Genomic DNA, 16,015 nt, shown 5'->3' on the forward strand with positions numbered 1-16,015 from the left:
GGAAGTAGAACCATTAGCCCATGTGGAGATACAGGAGGAGGCCTAGAGTAATGGTGGGTAGGATGGGTGTCAAGAGTTACTCTGGAAGTCAAAGGTGATTGATTGAGGCATGGCAGGTAAAGGTGAAACAGAAATGTTCTGCTTTTGCCATAGGCAATCCGTGCTACAGTTTGGAATAAGGGGGAGGTGAGTGAGCCAATCTGATTCATTTTTGAATTGATAGAATTTGAGATTCATGTGTATTTGATGTTCATGTGTAAATACCTGGCAAGTGGGTGTTCAGGATCAAGGTTTATCTGGTAAAGGCAGTTCACATTTTATCATCTAATACTTTGAAAGTAAACACTTGCTGCCAAAACCATAAGCACTTAGGCTATAATTTTGAAAAACAAGCAAGCAAAGAAGATTAGGATGTTAACTTTTAGGCTCTTTAATATAGATATTTATTAATGGAAATTAATGTCATGATTTTCTATAATAGTACACATATATTAAACAAGTAGTAAGCATTTGTGACAGGTAATAGTGAACCCGAATCACAAACCACACTATGTATGGCCTCTATTATGGTATTGTTCTAAAGCACTCAGAGGTGTTAACCCAGTGATAATTTTAGCTTAAAATGGGAATATTTATAAGAAGGTTCTGTATTGTACAATGCCTTTTGTGACTTCTCAATCTCGGATCCACCTAGGAGTCGTATCCCTGCCCTGTTTCTACCACCCTCGTCTCTCTCAGAGTGAGTGGGTGTGAAACAGGCCTGTAGGTTTTCAGGTGCTGTTTTCTTTTGAGACAGACTATGTAGATTAAAGGTCTGTGGCACCATGCCTGTCTAGTTTTCAGTTTTAACAAGTTTACTGATACTGATGGTTGGGAAACTGTGTGTTGAGAACCACTGCATAAAGGTATTTGAGAGAAAACCGGAGAAGGATCTGAGTAGTTGGTTTAAGATGCATTAAAAAGTGGTGATGGGTCAAAGTACTTGCTGTGCAAATGTAAGGGCCTGGGTTTGAATTCTTAGAACTTGTAAAGCATTAAGTGTGTGTAACCGCTGGGCTCCTGAGAAACCCTGAAAGCTTCTAGGCCAGCTAGCCTGGCATGCACAGTGGAAAATAACCAGAAATCCTGTTTCAGGGTGCATGGTGAGGATGGATGACTGAGGTTGCCCTCTGTCCTCTGCATGCAAGACACACATTCACTTACAAAAGATGATAATTGTAACCTCTTCTGCACCCACTCCAGAGTGTTCATTGCTTAGTTCTTTCTGCCTAGCTTATGATTTCAGGGTGGGAGGGGTGATTATAGTAAAACAAACAAAACCCCTTTATTTTATTTCATTATTTGTGACTGAATATTTTGTTTTGTTTTTTTTCTTTTTGTCCTGAGGCATTTTCTTTTTCCTCCCCCCCCCCTTTAAACCTTTTAAAATTTAAGTTAGACTTTCTTTTTTAAAGATTGATTTATTAGGGTTCTGCCTGTGTGTATCCCCACAGGGCAGAAGAGGGCATCAGATCTCATTACAGATGGTTGTGAGCCATCGTGTGGTTGCTGGGAATTGAACCCATGTTCTCTGGAAGGGCAGTCAGTGCTCTTAACCTCTGAGCCATCTCTGAAGCCCTGGCCTGAGGCATTTTTATTAATGCTTCTTTTCTTTATTAAGTCCTTGAAATCCGTACTATTCCAGTTTTTATTTAATAGCTAAAGGTACATTTATTTGGAAATAAAAGCAAACAATGCAGAAGCATGCATAGTTAATAAGTTTCTTCATGCCTCCCAAACGGAAACTCCAACCTAAAGACATTCAAGAGAAACTAATTGTATGTTTGGAGTTTAGAAAAATCTATATGATGGGGCTTTTACTTTGATCTTTAAAGTCCCCAAATTAAAGACTGCAGTGATATGAAACAGAAACTTAAGCAACAGTTTTTTAAAATGGATCATTTTATATGTATTTTTATACATAGCTTATATTACGGCTTAGACTCAACCTAAAAACTTTAGTTCTATTAATAACAGTCTATAAATGGAGCTACAATTGAACATATAGGTTTTCATAAAGTATTCATTTTTTTACAGTGGCAGCAGGTACTCCCTTTAAAAAGTATTAGTCAACTTATTTTTTCCTATCTCTTGGCATTTTAAGTTCAAAAACATGAAATATAATTAAAGTAATACGTGTAGTAAGTTTTTATGTTTTGAGTAGCCTCATAAAGCTTACTTGTCCATTTTTAGATATCTTTACCATGTGTTACAAGTTCTTGCCCCTACCATTTATTAAATGTTCTTGATTAGAGTACTCAGGAATAGACAGGCTACAATTTAAAATAATTACATTTCAGGGGGATATTTTAGAAACTGGACATAGTTTTCTATTGAGTATATAAGCAGTGGCCATTTCCTGGAAGTCTTTTTGTCTGGCAAATAGACTGCCATTTATTTGCAGAATTCATTATAAAGTTGTGTACCATAATTGTAGAATTTCAGAACCATATCTCTACTTTTTAGGATAATTGGAAACCACTAGCACTTTTGTTGTCAGTATAATAGAAACATTTTGCTATAAGTGAGGATGTCTGTGATACTATACAGAAGATACCTGGTCACTTCAATACTAAGTGACCAGGAAATAGAAAATTCCACATATGATGGGGGAAAGGCCAGAGTAAAGATCAAGGAACCTCATGGTCTTCTAGAACTGAAAGATTGCCAGTGTTTTGATAGCCAGAGGCTAAGTGATGGGCACTTTGGATAGACAATGTGAGAGAGTAAGGAAATTATGTGAAACAGGCAACCAGGAAGAGCTTTTCTGGATAGTTTTTTGTTCTCAGCTTTTCATTTGTAGGAGGTTTTGTACTTTCTCTATAAAGTTTCAGGATTTCTTTTGATTAGTCCACTGTGTAGGTGTGTGGTTATACTGTGTGTGTGTGTGTGTGTGTGTGTGTGTGTATGTGTTTGTAGGTGTGTGTGTGTTTATACCATGTGTTTGTAGCAGTGTATGTGTGCATGCGTGCGTGTGTGTGTGTGTATGTGTTTATATCATGTGTTCGTGGGGTGTATGTGTGTGTATGTATGTATGTATGTGTTTATACCATGTGTTTGTGGGGTGTGCGTGTATGTGTTTATACCATGTGTTTGTAGGGGTGTGTGTGTGTATGTGTGTATGTATGTATGTATGCATGCATGTATGTGTTTATACCATGTGTTTGTAGGGGTGTATTTGTGTGTGTATGTATGTATGTATGTATGTATGTATGTATGTATGTATGTGTTTGTAGGGCTGTGTTTGTGTGTGTGTGTTTATACTATGTGTTGGTAGGTGTTTGTGTGTGTATGTGTTTGTAGCGGTGTCTGTGTGTGCATGCGTGCGTGTGTGTGTGTGTATGTGTTTATATCATGTGTTTGTGGAGTGTATGTGTGTGTGTGTATGTATGTATGTATGTATGTGTTTATACCATGTGTTTGTGAGGTGTGCGTGTATGTGTTTATACCATGTGTTTGTAGGGGTGTATTTGTGTGTGTGTGTGTTCGCGTGCGAATGTGCCGTGTAAGTGCCTTGGAGGCCAGAAGATGGTTTTGGGTCACCTGAAGCTACCAGGTGAACCACCAGATGTAGGTTCTAGAAACTGAACTTGGGTCCTTTGTAAGAGGAGCAAATGCTTTTAACCACTCTGGTCCCTAAAAAATGGTGGGTACCCTAAAACTTGTATTCATGTATAAATTAATACAGAAGCAGATATGTCCATATAATCAAACTCTGGTGAAGAAACAATGATCAAACAAGATACCACTCTATCTCCCCAACTGTCTTTTTTTTTTTTTTTTTTTTTGCCATCAAGCCTCATTTGTACAATTTTGTTTTATAAACTTTGCTGCTATCTTGTGCTTTATTGATAGGTAACTTCTTACCAATTGTTGTTATCTGCCCTCATCATTAGTAGTCAGAGTTGCCTTTTAATTTGGAACACTAACTGGGTCTGGTGTTGTACACCTTTAATCCCAGCACTAGGGAGGAAGCAGTCAGATCTCTATGAGTTCAAGGCCAGCCTAGTTTACATAATGAATTATGAATTTTAGGACAGCCAGAGCTACATAGTGGGAGAAGAGGGAGGGAGGGAGGGAGGGAGGGAGGGAGGGAGGGAGGGAGGGAGGGAGGGAGGGAGGGAGGGAGGGAGGCAGGCAGGGAGGGAGGTGGAGAGATGCTTTCTACAGCACATTATCCTCATTTGCTTCAGGACTTTAAAGCTGAATACAAGAACCCTTTCATACAACTTTAATGATATTTCTACAGATGTCTTTTTATTTTTTCTTAATGTGTATGGGTGTTTTGCCTGCATGTTTGTCTGTGTACCACGTGCATGCTGTGCCTGTTGGATCCTCTGGAATGGGAGCTATATAGACAGTTGTGTGTCATCGTATGGGTGCTTGGATGAACCCTGTGTCTTCTGGAAGAGCAGCCAGTGCTTTTAAGTGCCAAACCATTTCTCCAGCCCTGACAATTGGCTTTGTAAATTTGTTTCAGGGTACCTGGGTATAGCTTTTGATTGTAATTACTTATGATAGAGCTTTGCCTTACACAGTCTTCAGCATTGACAAAGGTGAGATCTTAAACTGACCCCATGATTTCTAATCTCTGTTAAATTTCTTTATAGCCTCCCTTTTAAGAAAACCCTTGGAGATGGAGCTCACTTAGTAGACTACTTGATTTGTATTCATGACACCCTAGGTTTGATTCCCAGTACCACAAAAATCAGTATGGTGTGGGCAGGGGAGGCAGGAAGATCACAAGTGTGAATTCTCTGTCTTTCAACAAACTTCTCATTTGTTTAATCTTGTTAAGTTGTATAAACCAAGAAATACAGTGGAGAATGTATTGCCTGGTTGTTACGTTTAGGTTTTCATAGCTTGTTTCTTTCTTAAATTACCCCCATTGTTCCTACCTCTAATATTTAAGATAATACTAATTCAAGAATGATTTCAAGAATTAAGTAGGTGTGGGTTTTGATTGGTATGATTAAGGCCTGTTTAGATTAGAGATAAATTTAAAGTAGTTAAGTTCTGATTCTTTTCTCCTTTCTTTCTTTCTTTTTTTTTTTTAATTTGGCCTACTGTGAAAATATGGGCTTGTAAAATTGGTCTGCCTATTTTCCTCCTAGGACAGGAGGATGAAGACAGAATTTTGAGGTCATCATTTAACAGAGAGAGTAAGAGCATGCTCTCAGATGACTGGTCAGTATAAAATGCTCACTAAAGAAATAACTCAAAAAAAAAAATGGGCAGGCAGGTGCCAGAGACTTATCTACCTTTTAAGTGAATAGTCACCTTGTCACCTTATAACCAAATAAGTATTAGAACATTCTGCTTTTTTGTCTTTGTGACTAAAAGCTTTGTTGTCTTTCTAAGGACATTTAGTTTTCTAAACATCTATTGTTTGAGTTCATAATAATATAAGAGGAATAATTTTAAACTAGCTCTTTTAAAAATCAAAGTAAACAAAGGGAAGATTGATTTTGTATATTACCAAGTTTTCAAAAGCAAGAAGAAAAAAATCACTTTTCATTAGGTCACATAATCATATATCATTTTTATATACTTTAAGGAAATACTAACAACTTAAAACTAGTTTTATTCATGTGTATTTTAGTGAAAAAAGGAAATAAATAGAAGTTGTATGGAATTAGTTTATATGATCAAATAACTTTTATTTGCTGATTTCAGGGGTTTTGTGTTTTCACATATTTGATTCTTTTGTGTATATATAGTTGCCACACAACAATTATCCCTTGGGATCCTTAGGGGAATGTTTCTGGGATCCTTTGAATAAAATCTGCAAATGCTCAAGTCCCATATGTATAATGGTAGAATTGCATACATAGCATGCACACTGCTCCCTGTACTTTAAAAACATGTTTAGATGACTTAAAATATCTGAAACAGGATAAATTCTGTATAAGATATACTCCACTATATAGCCACTAAAATAATGAAAAGTCTGTACATATTCAATGCACATGCAAAGTATTTTGACCCTTGGTAGATGTGGGCCTGCAGATAAGAAAGTTTGAGTATGCTTGAACAGTATAAGCCAAGGTTTCGGAAAGGCTTGTGTTGGTGATGGGGCATATATAGGTCAGGAGTAGAACACTTGCCTAGCTGGCTTGAGGCCCTGTATGTAAGTCCTAGCATGGGCACAAGGAAGCCTGTGTTCTTTTTGTAGCAGCATCAGTTGTTTTTATAATACTGTCGAAACAAGTACTTAGAAAAAGAAAAGTGAAACTTACAAGTAAAAGGAAGAGCAAACTTAGGTCATTAATATGAATGTTAATATGAAGTTTCACTTCAGCTCTTTGTTTTTGCCTGTTAAAATGCTTTTAAACATTGTGTGTGTGCAGGCCCATGTACCATAGCATCTATGTGTGTATCAGAGGACAACTTGTGGGTCTCAGTTCTCTCCTTCTACCATGAGAGTCACAGGGATTGAACCTGCTTGTCAGGCTTGGCAATAATCATCTTTACCTGCTGAGCCATCTTGCCAGCCCTGTGACTAATTTTAAACGGAAGTAAATAACAAGAAAAGTCCAGGAGGAAAATAAAGGAAGGTCTTCAGTATTTGGGATCATTAATTTCCTTGTTGTTTATTGAGTGTTCACATTATGTATAATATTATCCTATGGGGTATAAAAAAAGTAAACATAACACATGATTCTTGTTTCATTTACGTATGATCTTAAGCAGGACAGTTATGAAAAAACAAAAGGACAAAGGAAGAACATAATATGAAAGATGCCACAGGTTACGTGTCTAAGGAGTGAAGATCTTTTATTGAATTCAGGAGAGTGCTGTCAGAGAAATGTTCATGATGAAAGTGTGAAGGAAGGAAATGCTAAGAAAGGGAGAATGTTGAATGTTGGTTTCTACAAGGCTCCTGTGCAACTCTGGATAGCTCTTAGGTTATCATTCAAGTGATTGTAGACTCCTTAAACCTTCGTGGTAAAGATGAATTGTCCCTCAGTAAGCAGTTGTTTGAGGAGTTAAGAATTAGTTCTGGCATCACATTTGAGCGGGTGAGTTCAGAAATGGGTACAAGGAACTAATTATTACCCTTGATCACCAGTCTATCCAAGTAAGAAAGGTCCATCAGCCAGCAATAGCCAGGCTGTCATTGTTCTTATTTCTTGACCTCAATGAGTCCTCCACTCAACTATGTGTCTTTCTAAACTTTAAACTGTTCCCCCAAAGTTTTCTGTCTCAAAGTCATTAAAAAAATACCTTACATAACCTTACTAACAATTCTGCATGTCTGAATTCTTTCTGAGGGTGGTGGTTGAATCATTAATGTGCTCCAGCAGCAATGCTTGGGAAAAGTCAATCACTATTATTATAAGTACCAGTAACACAGGCTAGAAACCCCCTGAGAGTTTTGAAACAACCCATAGATTATGAGGGATATGGTGGCCATGAAGGCAATAATTGGAGCTATGCTCAGTAACAGCATGGGGTCTGTAAGGGTCCATAAAAATGACTTGGCTTCATCTTGACTTAGGTCAGAGATTTCAAAACCATCCTTACTCTTCCAAAGTCATATGACATAAAGGTCTAAGGCGTGGCTACTGTAGGATGTTTGGTCTTAGGTGTGAATGTTGTTTTGTTTTTGTTTTGTTTTTTTTTGGTTTTTACGAGACAGGGTTTCTCTGTATTGTTTTGGAGGCTATCGGTCCAGCCCAGCCTCGAACTCACAGAGATCCACCTGCCTCTGCCTCCCGAGTGCTGGGATTAAAGGCGTGCGCCACCACCGCCCAGCCAGGCGTGAATGTCTTATCTAAGTAACAAGAGACTTGGTCTAAGTCTAAGGTGTGGGTTACTCTTAACCCTCAAGGCCAGGTAACAATAGATGTAGAGTAAGGCATGATTACTAAATGTTTGGAGAATTAAGGAAAGCAAGTCTGTTTGTTCCTTCTGTTGTGATAAAGAAGTCTTCCCCTTTTTGGTTGGAGTATATAAGAATGTTGAAGAACAAACTTGGGGCATTCAGTATTCACTAGCTTGCCCTTCTGACTCTATTCTGTGTCTCTGTCTTTTCCTTGGTATCTTTACCTGCTGTTTCTCAATTCGCACTCCCCCTGTCAGGTATGAACCAGGCAAGTTGGCTAGATCAGACTGAAGCCCCACAAAGTTGGGCTCTACAGAGTGGCGCTGAAACGTGGGGCTACTAAAGATGGCACCAACACAGATGGCCCCTCAACATGTGGCACAAAATCGGGTTACTAGAGATGGCCCTGCAAGGTGGGGCTACCACAGATGGCTACTGCAGAGGTCCTCAGGACACACAGTCTTCGGGGATTTTCCTCTTCAGGGCTCACTCAGGCATGGCTTTGCCAACTGCCTAGCCTTCATGAGTAATAATTAACATTTTTCTTTTTGAGAATGCTTTTTAAAACTTGAGTGGTTTGGAGATAAGTATACTATCCAGCTTGTCTTTTTTACTGATTACAAAATGCTTCCTTTCTACTCTGCAGTTCCTTTTCCCTGGAGTAAACTCACTCTATTCAAAGCCAGCATTAGTTCTTTTATGCTCTGGGCTGTAGAACTTGGAGTCTGTCTTCCCCTCTCTGGCACTTGAGGGAAAGATACTACTGCAGAATGAGACTTCATAATGGACTTTCTTGCTACATAGGATAGCACAGTCACGTTGAGGTTGCCAAATACCTGTTAGGAAATTCATAATTAATATTTTGAGAAAATATTGACACTTATTCCTTAAAAAAATTTCCAGTTTAAATAGGAGTGAGGTTGATGCTTAGAGCTGATGTTAATAGAGAAGGCAGTTTAATATATACTCCAAAAAAAAAAATCCTGAAATAGATGATACATGGACAAGGTCCCTGGAAAGGGAGAATGGGGTTTTTGTCTGTTTAATCCAGTGTTGTCAGTGTTGTATTAAGAAGAAACTTCAGCTTCTACTTGCCTTGGCACCTATAATGGTTCCATGGTAATTCCCTTCTCAATATAAGGGAATGGCTCTATTCTTTCTGCATACCTTTTGTCCTTAGGCCTAAACCTAGACTTCATTTATAAGCAAAGAAACTAAAGATCATTAATTATGTATGTTAATGATCGAGTTACAGGATAATGGTATAATCCTGGAGTCACCCATAATTTCTTGTTACTTTTAAATTCCCATAGCATAATTTAATTATACTATGTGGTAGCAAATGGCTGCTTTTTATTTTTTGAAATACCAGTTATATACATTATGGTTTATGTGTAGCAAAAGAATACAATTTTGACAGAATTACACCTTTGCACAACCACTGCCATGCTCATGGTAGAAAGTAATTATATTGCCCAAAATGTTGCCTTGTTTTCTTTCCTGGAAAACCATTGATCAAACAGCCTTGCCTTTAAACGTTTTGTAGACATAGCCATATAGTACGCAGCCCTTTGAGTCTAGCTTCCAGCTCTTGCCATCATGCTTTGGAAAATCACTCACGTTGCCCGGGAGTTCTTTTTCCTTGCTGAGTGCATTCTGTTGAATAAATCCATGTATACTCAACTTTATTTGTTGACTAGTTGATGGGCATCCGTGGGTTGTTTTTAGTTTGGGACTATTGAAGTAAAACTATCATAAGTATCTGTACAGATCTTAGAGTACTCATTTGGATCTTAAGTAAATATCTGGAAGTAGACTTGCTTAACTTTATTAAAATGTGACATATTTTCCAATGTGAATATTGCCTTTAAGCTCTTGTCAACAGTATGTGAGAGTCTTTGCCAATCCCTTTTCATTTTTATGGGGGTGTGAGTGTGGGGTTTGCATCTGCATGCATGCACATGTATGTGCATATAGTCTAGAGACAACCTTTCTTTAGGAGCCATCCGCCTGGTTATTTGGCCTAGGGCCTCCTCCTCCTGGGCTTTGTGGGCAGCAGCCCACGCCAGCCTGTCCGCCTTTCCAGCGGGTATATGCCACTGCCCGGGGTTTCCACATGGCTTCTAAGAGTCAGATTCAGGCTTTTATTCTTGCCTAGCAAGCACTTTACCAGTTTAGCCTCTCCAGACCCACAGGATTGCCAGTCTTCTTAGTTTTACTTTTAAATAAAATGTATTGTGATTTCAGTTTGTACTTTCGAAATGCCTAATTATATCCAACATCTTTTCAACTATTCCCATGACATCTGAATATTTTCTTGGTAAAGTGTCTGTTTTAAAGTTCTTTTCAAACCTTTCCTGCTTCAGAATGAAGTTGTTTGTCTGCTAATTCTTACTGATTGTTCTGAATTCTTTACATGCTGGATCCAAGTTTTTGCCAAATGTTTTAGCAATATTTTCTTCCACACTACAGCATGTTTTTGTCTTTTCCCTTGACAGTGTATTTAGAAAAGTGGAGATTTTTGTCAGCACTTTTGGGGCCTTGGTTATAAAATTAACAGAAGACTATTAGATAAGAGTAAAGTGTGTGTGTGTGTGTGTGTGTGTGTGTGTGTTGTATGTATGTGAGGGGGGCAGGGGAGAGAGAATGAGAAAGGAGAGAGATGAATGTGTATACAATAGGATGCATCTCTCTGTTACTCTGCTTTATTCCTGTGAGAAAGCTTTTAACCCTGGGGATCCTCCTATCTCAACCCTCAAAACTAGGGTCACAAACACACACACAGCTGCACCCGTCTTTTTATGTGGATGCTAGGAACTCAAATTCAGGTCTCCATGCTCATATGGTAAGCCCTCTTAACCACTGACCCATCTCCTCAGCCTTCAGTTATCTGATACCTTCACTCATCTAGTATTTAAAGACTAATCTTACAGAAGAAAAACGGCTGATAGTATGTGCAGTTGTAAAAATATTACCTTACAGACATTTGAAAGCTTTTTTTTTCTGTTTTAGTACTAATTTTACATGCTTAGAATTTTAAAATATGCTGTTAAAATACTCTGGTTAATCTGTTTTTGTTTTTCTTTGATTCTAGTGTTATCCAAGATAAATTCTGTGGAATTATAAATATCTCAGTGGAGGCCCTTCATGATGTCATGACAGAAGACCCTGAAACAAGGACTTACAAAGAGTAGGTAGATCATTTAATTAGTCATACTTAGATTTGGGGAAGTAAATACCTGATGCGTGATGAGTTTTAATTCACAATATGGAAAGTGTAATTTTTGTCTTTTATACAGTTTTTATTTAATTTGGTTTTTTTAAACAAGGTGTATATGTCTCCCAAAATGACCACAAACTTGCATAGTCAGAAATGACGTTGAACTTCTGATCTTCCTGTCTTTCCCTTTCGAAGTACTGTAACTGTGCCCTCCACCCTATGCCTGCTTTGTCTGTTATTGGGGTTGTATGTGTTGGTGAGCATGCTGTGAACTGAGCTACATCAACAGCACTATACAAAGTGTTTTATTCATTTTTTTACTTGCAATATTTATTTGATTTTTAAAGCTCAGCTTTATTATGCTATGATATTCCAAATTGAGCTTCTTTGACATAATAATCATCCTTTTGTCACTTGGCAATAATTCAGTTTTTAAATTGAGCTCTTGACAGTTAATGACTGCTGGGGGTGAGGGGATTGGTTTTCTATAGGAATGTAGCCACTGGGACGTTACCTGCGATCTATGCTCACACATGTGCAAGCAACCCACTTAGAACCCCACTTAAGACATAAAAACAGGAAGGGAGGAAGGGTTCCAAGGGAGTGGGAAGAGGTTGGGAGGGGGAGGGGGCATAAATATGATCAAAATACATTATATACATGTATAAAATTGCCAGAGAAGAAATTTAAAATCTTATAAATAAGTTTCAAATATGATCTAGCATGAATTTCTTTTTAAGAATCTTTTGAATAAGTTCTCCCTTTCAAGCTAATAATGAAGAAAATGGGATGAGTTGCTTTGTATTTTTGTGATTAAAACATCTTAAAATGGTTCCTTTTGGGTGCTGTGGTGCCTTTCAAATGATTGACTAGTTCCAGAAGGTAATGGTTAAAATTATGTTCTTTTGATGAACAGTTAGGCAAAATATGTTATTAAGAATGCTGAAAGGTAGCCAGGCTTAGATGGCACTTGCCTTTAATCTCAGCAGGTGGATCTCTGAGTTCAGGACCAGCCTGGTTTACAAAGTCCCAGACCAGCCAAGTCTACATAATGAGATCCTGTCTGAAAAACAAACAAACAAGAAAGAATACTGATGGGACCAGAAAGATGACTCAACAGCTAAAGATCACTTCCTGCTTTTACAAAGTACCTATGTTCAGTTTCTAGCATCCGCACAACTCGTCACAGCTGTCTATAATTCCAGTTCCAGGAAATCTAACTCCCTCTTTTGACTTCTGTGGGTGTCACACATACTTGTGGTGCACATAGGTACCTGCAGGCAAACTCTCATACATATAAAATGAAAATAGCTAAATCTTAAGAATACTGATAATCTTATTTATACATATATCAACTTGAATGTTTAAAATTAATTGTATCTTTCTGGGCGTAGCATTTAACTGTACCTTTTTTTTAATTTTAATTTTTTATTTAATTTAAATTAGAAACAAGTTTGCTTCACATGTCAATCCCAGCTCCGTCTCCCTCCCCTCCTCTCCCACACCCCTTCAACCCTCTTCCAATCCCCACTCCACTCTCCAAGGAGGGTGAGGTCCTTCATGGGGGATCTTGAAAGTCTGTCATGTAATCTAGGGCAGGACCTAGACCCTCCCCCATGTGTCCAGGCAGAGACAGAATCCCTCCACATGGAATGGGCTCCCAAAGTCCATCTGGATGACAGGGCTAAATGCTGGGGGCCTGAGGCCCCAAAGGATGCTGAGGCCTCCTCACTGACATCTACATTCCGGGGGTCTGGATCAGTCCCATTTTGGCCTCTCAGCTATCAGTCTATGAGCACCCCCTTGTTCAGGTCAGCTGTTTCTGTGCGTTTCACCCGCCAAGTCATAACCCCTTTGCTCATCACTCCTCCCTCTCTGCAGCTGGGTTCCAGTAGTTCAGTTCAGTGTTTAGCTGTGGGTGTCTGCCTCTGCTTCCTTCAGCTATTGGATGAAGGCTCTAGGATGGCATACAAGGAAGCTGCCAATCACATTATCAGGGAAGGGCATTTAAGGAAGCCTCTCCAGTATTGGTTAGATTGCCAGCTGCCAGCTGGTGTCATCCTTGTAGGCCTCTGGACATCTCACTAGTACCAGATCTCTCTTCAAAGCTGTAACAGCTCCTTCTATTATGGTATCTCTCATCCTTCCCTCCTCTATTCTTCCCACTACTCAACTATCCTGCTTCCCCATGTCCTCCACTCTCCTGCTCTTCACCCCTTTCTTTCTCCCAGCTCCTCCCCCAACCCCCTCAGAAGATTCTGTCCTGTTCCGCTTCTCTGGGTTACTATGCATATCTCTCTTAGGGTCCTCCCTGTTTCCCAGACTCTCTGGCTGGGCATTGTAGACTGGCACTCCCCTGTTTCAGGCCTAAATCCATATATGACTGGGTACATACCATGCTTGTCTTTTTGTGACTGGGTTACCTCACTCAGGATGGTTTCTTCTAGTGCCATCCATTTGCCAGCAAATTTCAAGATTCCATTATTTTTTTCCACTGAGTAGTACTCCACTGTGTAAATGTACCACATTTTCTCTATCCACTCTTCAATGGGTCATCTAGGTTGCTTCCAGGTTCCGACTATTATACATACTGTTACTGTGAACATAGTGAAACAGAAGTCCTTGTTGAATGAATGTGCATGTTTTGGTTATATGCCTAAGAGTGGAATTGCTGGGTCTTGTGGTAGACTGATTCCCATTTTCCTGAGGAGTCTCCATACTGTATGAGTTGGCACTCCCACTAGCAGTGGAGGAGTGTTCCCCTCTCTCCACATCCTCTCCAGCATAAATTGTCATTGGTATTTTTTGATTTTAGGCATTCTGACAGGAGTAAGATGGTATCTCAGAGTTGTTTTGATTTGCATTTCCTTGATGGCTAAGGATGTTGAGCACTTTCTCAAGTATCTCTCAGCCATTTTAGCCTCCTCTCTTGAGAATTCTCTGTTTAGTTCTGCAGCCCACTTTTTAATTGGATCCTTTGGTGTTTTGGAGACTTGCTTCTTGAGTTCTCTGTAAATTTTAGAGATCAGCCCTCTGTCAGATGTGGGGTTAGTGAATATCTTTTCCTATTCTGTGGGCTGTCTTTTTGTCTTGTTGACTGAGCCCTTTGCCTTACAGAAGCTTCTTAGTTTCAGGAGGTCCCATTTATTAATTGTTGATCTCAGTATCTGTGCTACTGGTGTTATGTTCAGGAAGCGGTCTCCTGTACCATTTCTTTCAAGGATACCTCCCACTTTCTCTTCTAAGAGGTTCAGTGTGGCTGGATTTATATTGAGGTCTTTGATCCATTTGGATCTTGTTGATTTTGTCAAAGAACCAACTCTTCATTGCATTGATTCTTTGTATTGTTTTCCTAGTTTCTACTTTATTGTTTTCAGCCCTCAATTTGATTATTTTTTGGCATCTACTCTTCCTGGGTGAGTTTGCTTCTTTTTGTTCTAGAGCTTTCAATTGTGCTGTTAATTCTTTAGTATCACTATTCTTAGTACTGCCTTCAAAGTGTCCCATAAGTTTGGGCAAGTTGTATCTTCATTTTCATTGAATTTATGGAAGTCTTTCATTTCCTTCTTTCTTCCTTGACCCAGGAATGGTGCAATTGCACATTGTTCAATTTCCATGAGTTTGTAGGGTTTCTGCAATGTGTCTTGTTGCTGAATTCTAACTTTAAAGCATGGTAATGGTGCGTGCACACGTGGACGCATGCATGCGTGTGCGCGCGCACACACACAAACACACACGAAAGCAAAAAATAATGTATAAGAAAACAAGAAAGTTCTTGTCCAGTTTATTTATATAAGTATATAATATATATAAGAAAACAAGACTAGAAAGTTCTTACTCCTTATGCCAAGTTCAGCATAAAAAAAAAGAACAAAACCCCCTACAACTTTTGGTTTAGAAGGAAAACAATCCACTTAGGAGACTGTCATAGAAATCCAGACTGATGGCTGGTGAGATGACTTAGTGGGCTGAAAGTGCTTGCTGTGCAACTTGACAACCTGAGCTAAATCCCTGGAACCCACAGAAGAAACGAAAAAGTAAAATAAAATAAAATAAAAACTGGAATCCAAAGAGAACCTAGACATGAGGGCTTATGCTCCTAGGGAGCTAGGGCCCATCACTCATGCTGTTTCCCTTCCCCAGAATTAACTGGGCAATGCTTTTTACCCCAAGGTGGTTTTTGGCATAGAAGAACATACTGGAGGCACAAATTACCCTGCTTGTGTGAGTTTGGCTTCTTAGTGTGCTTGCAGAAGTTTTCATATACTATTTATAGAAGGAACTATAATAGAACTTCAGCTTTAACAGAAGGTCTTGGCTGTCTCTGGCAGCAGTATGCTCATAGGCAAGTGGCTCCAGCATTAGCTGAGGTGACCTTGCCAACCTATCCTAGACCCAGGTTCTCTCCATTCTGTCCCTTAGCAAATCAGCCTAATCTGCAGGCTGTTTTCTGTAGGGTCACAAAGTAGCTCCAGGGGTGATATGACAGTGCCAATGACAGACACTCTCCTCTCCCTGTCTTTTTTAAAGATTGAAGGAGATGTTTTCTAGAAACTGTTTCAAAGATTTTGTCCCTTTTATCTAATTGACCAGAATCCCATAAACATTGAGTCATCATTGGCTAGGGGAATAGGATTGTCATGATGATTTTTTTTTTTTTGCAAAGCACTGACTCTGAGGCTGGATCTAGCCATGTGTATGATGGCATGAAAGCGGCGTGAAGCTGGACAGAATCAGGTTCTGTAAGAAGGATGAAGGGTAGGGGGTGGTGCCTAGTGGTTGAGCTCTTGCCTAGCATGCTTGCCCCTCTGAGTTATAGCTCCAGTATTGCAACAGAATTAAATGAAAAAGAGAAGTGTGGCTATGTGAAGTGTCCTGTAATAATGTGTCCAATTCAGTTTTATGTGAGGTAATTTGTATTTTGTTTG

At 39.1% G+C, this 16,015-nt stretch overlaps 1 protein-coding gene across 2 annotated transcripts in view; it reads left to right on the forward strand.

The window, feature by feature from the left end:
• Ipo11 (importin 11) overlaps positions 1–16,015 on the forward strand; it is a 138,766-nt gene that overhangs the window by 95,163 nt on the left and 27,588 nt on the right. For both annotated transcript variants that reach the window (XM_040728879.1, XM_040728880.1), the window contains one exon: positions 10,962–11,057. In XM_040728879.1, the coding sequence (XP_040584813.1) occupies positions 10,962–11,057 (96 nt within the window). The remainder of the gene's footprint in view (positions 1–10,961; positions 11,058–16,015) is intronic.

The sequence above is a fragment of the Mesocricetus auratus genome, unplaced genomic scaffold (assembly GCF_017639785.1).
Source record: "Mesocricetus auratus isolate SY011 unplaced genomic scaffold, BCM_Maur_2.0 Super-Scaffold_100020, whole genome shotgun sequence".
NCBI lineage: Eukaryota > Metazoa > Chordata > Mammalia > Rodentia > Cricetidae > Mesocricetus > Mesocricetus auratus.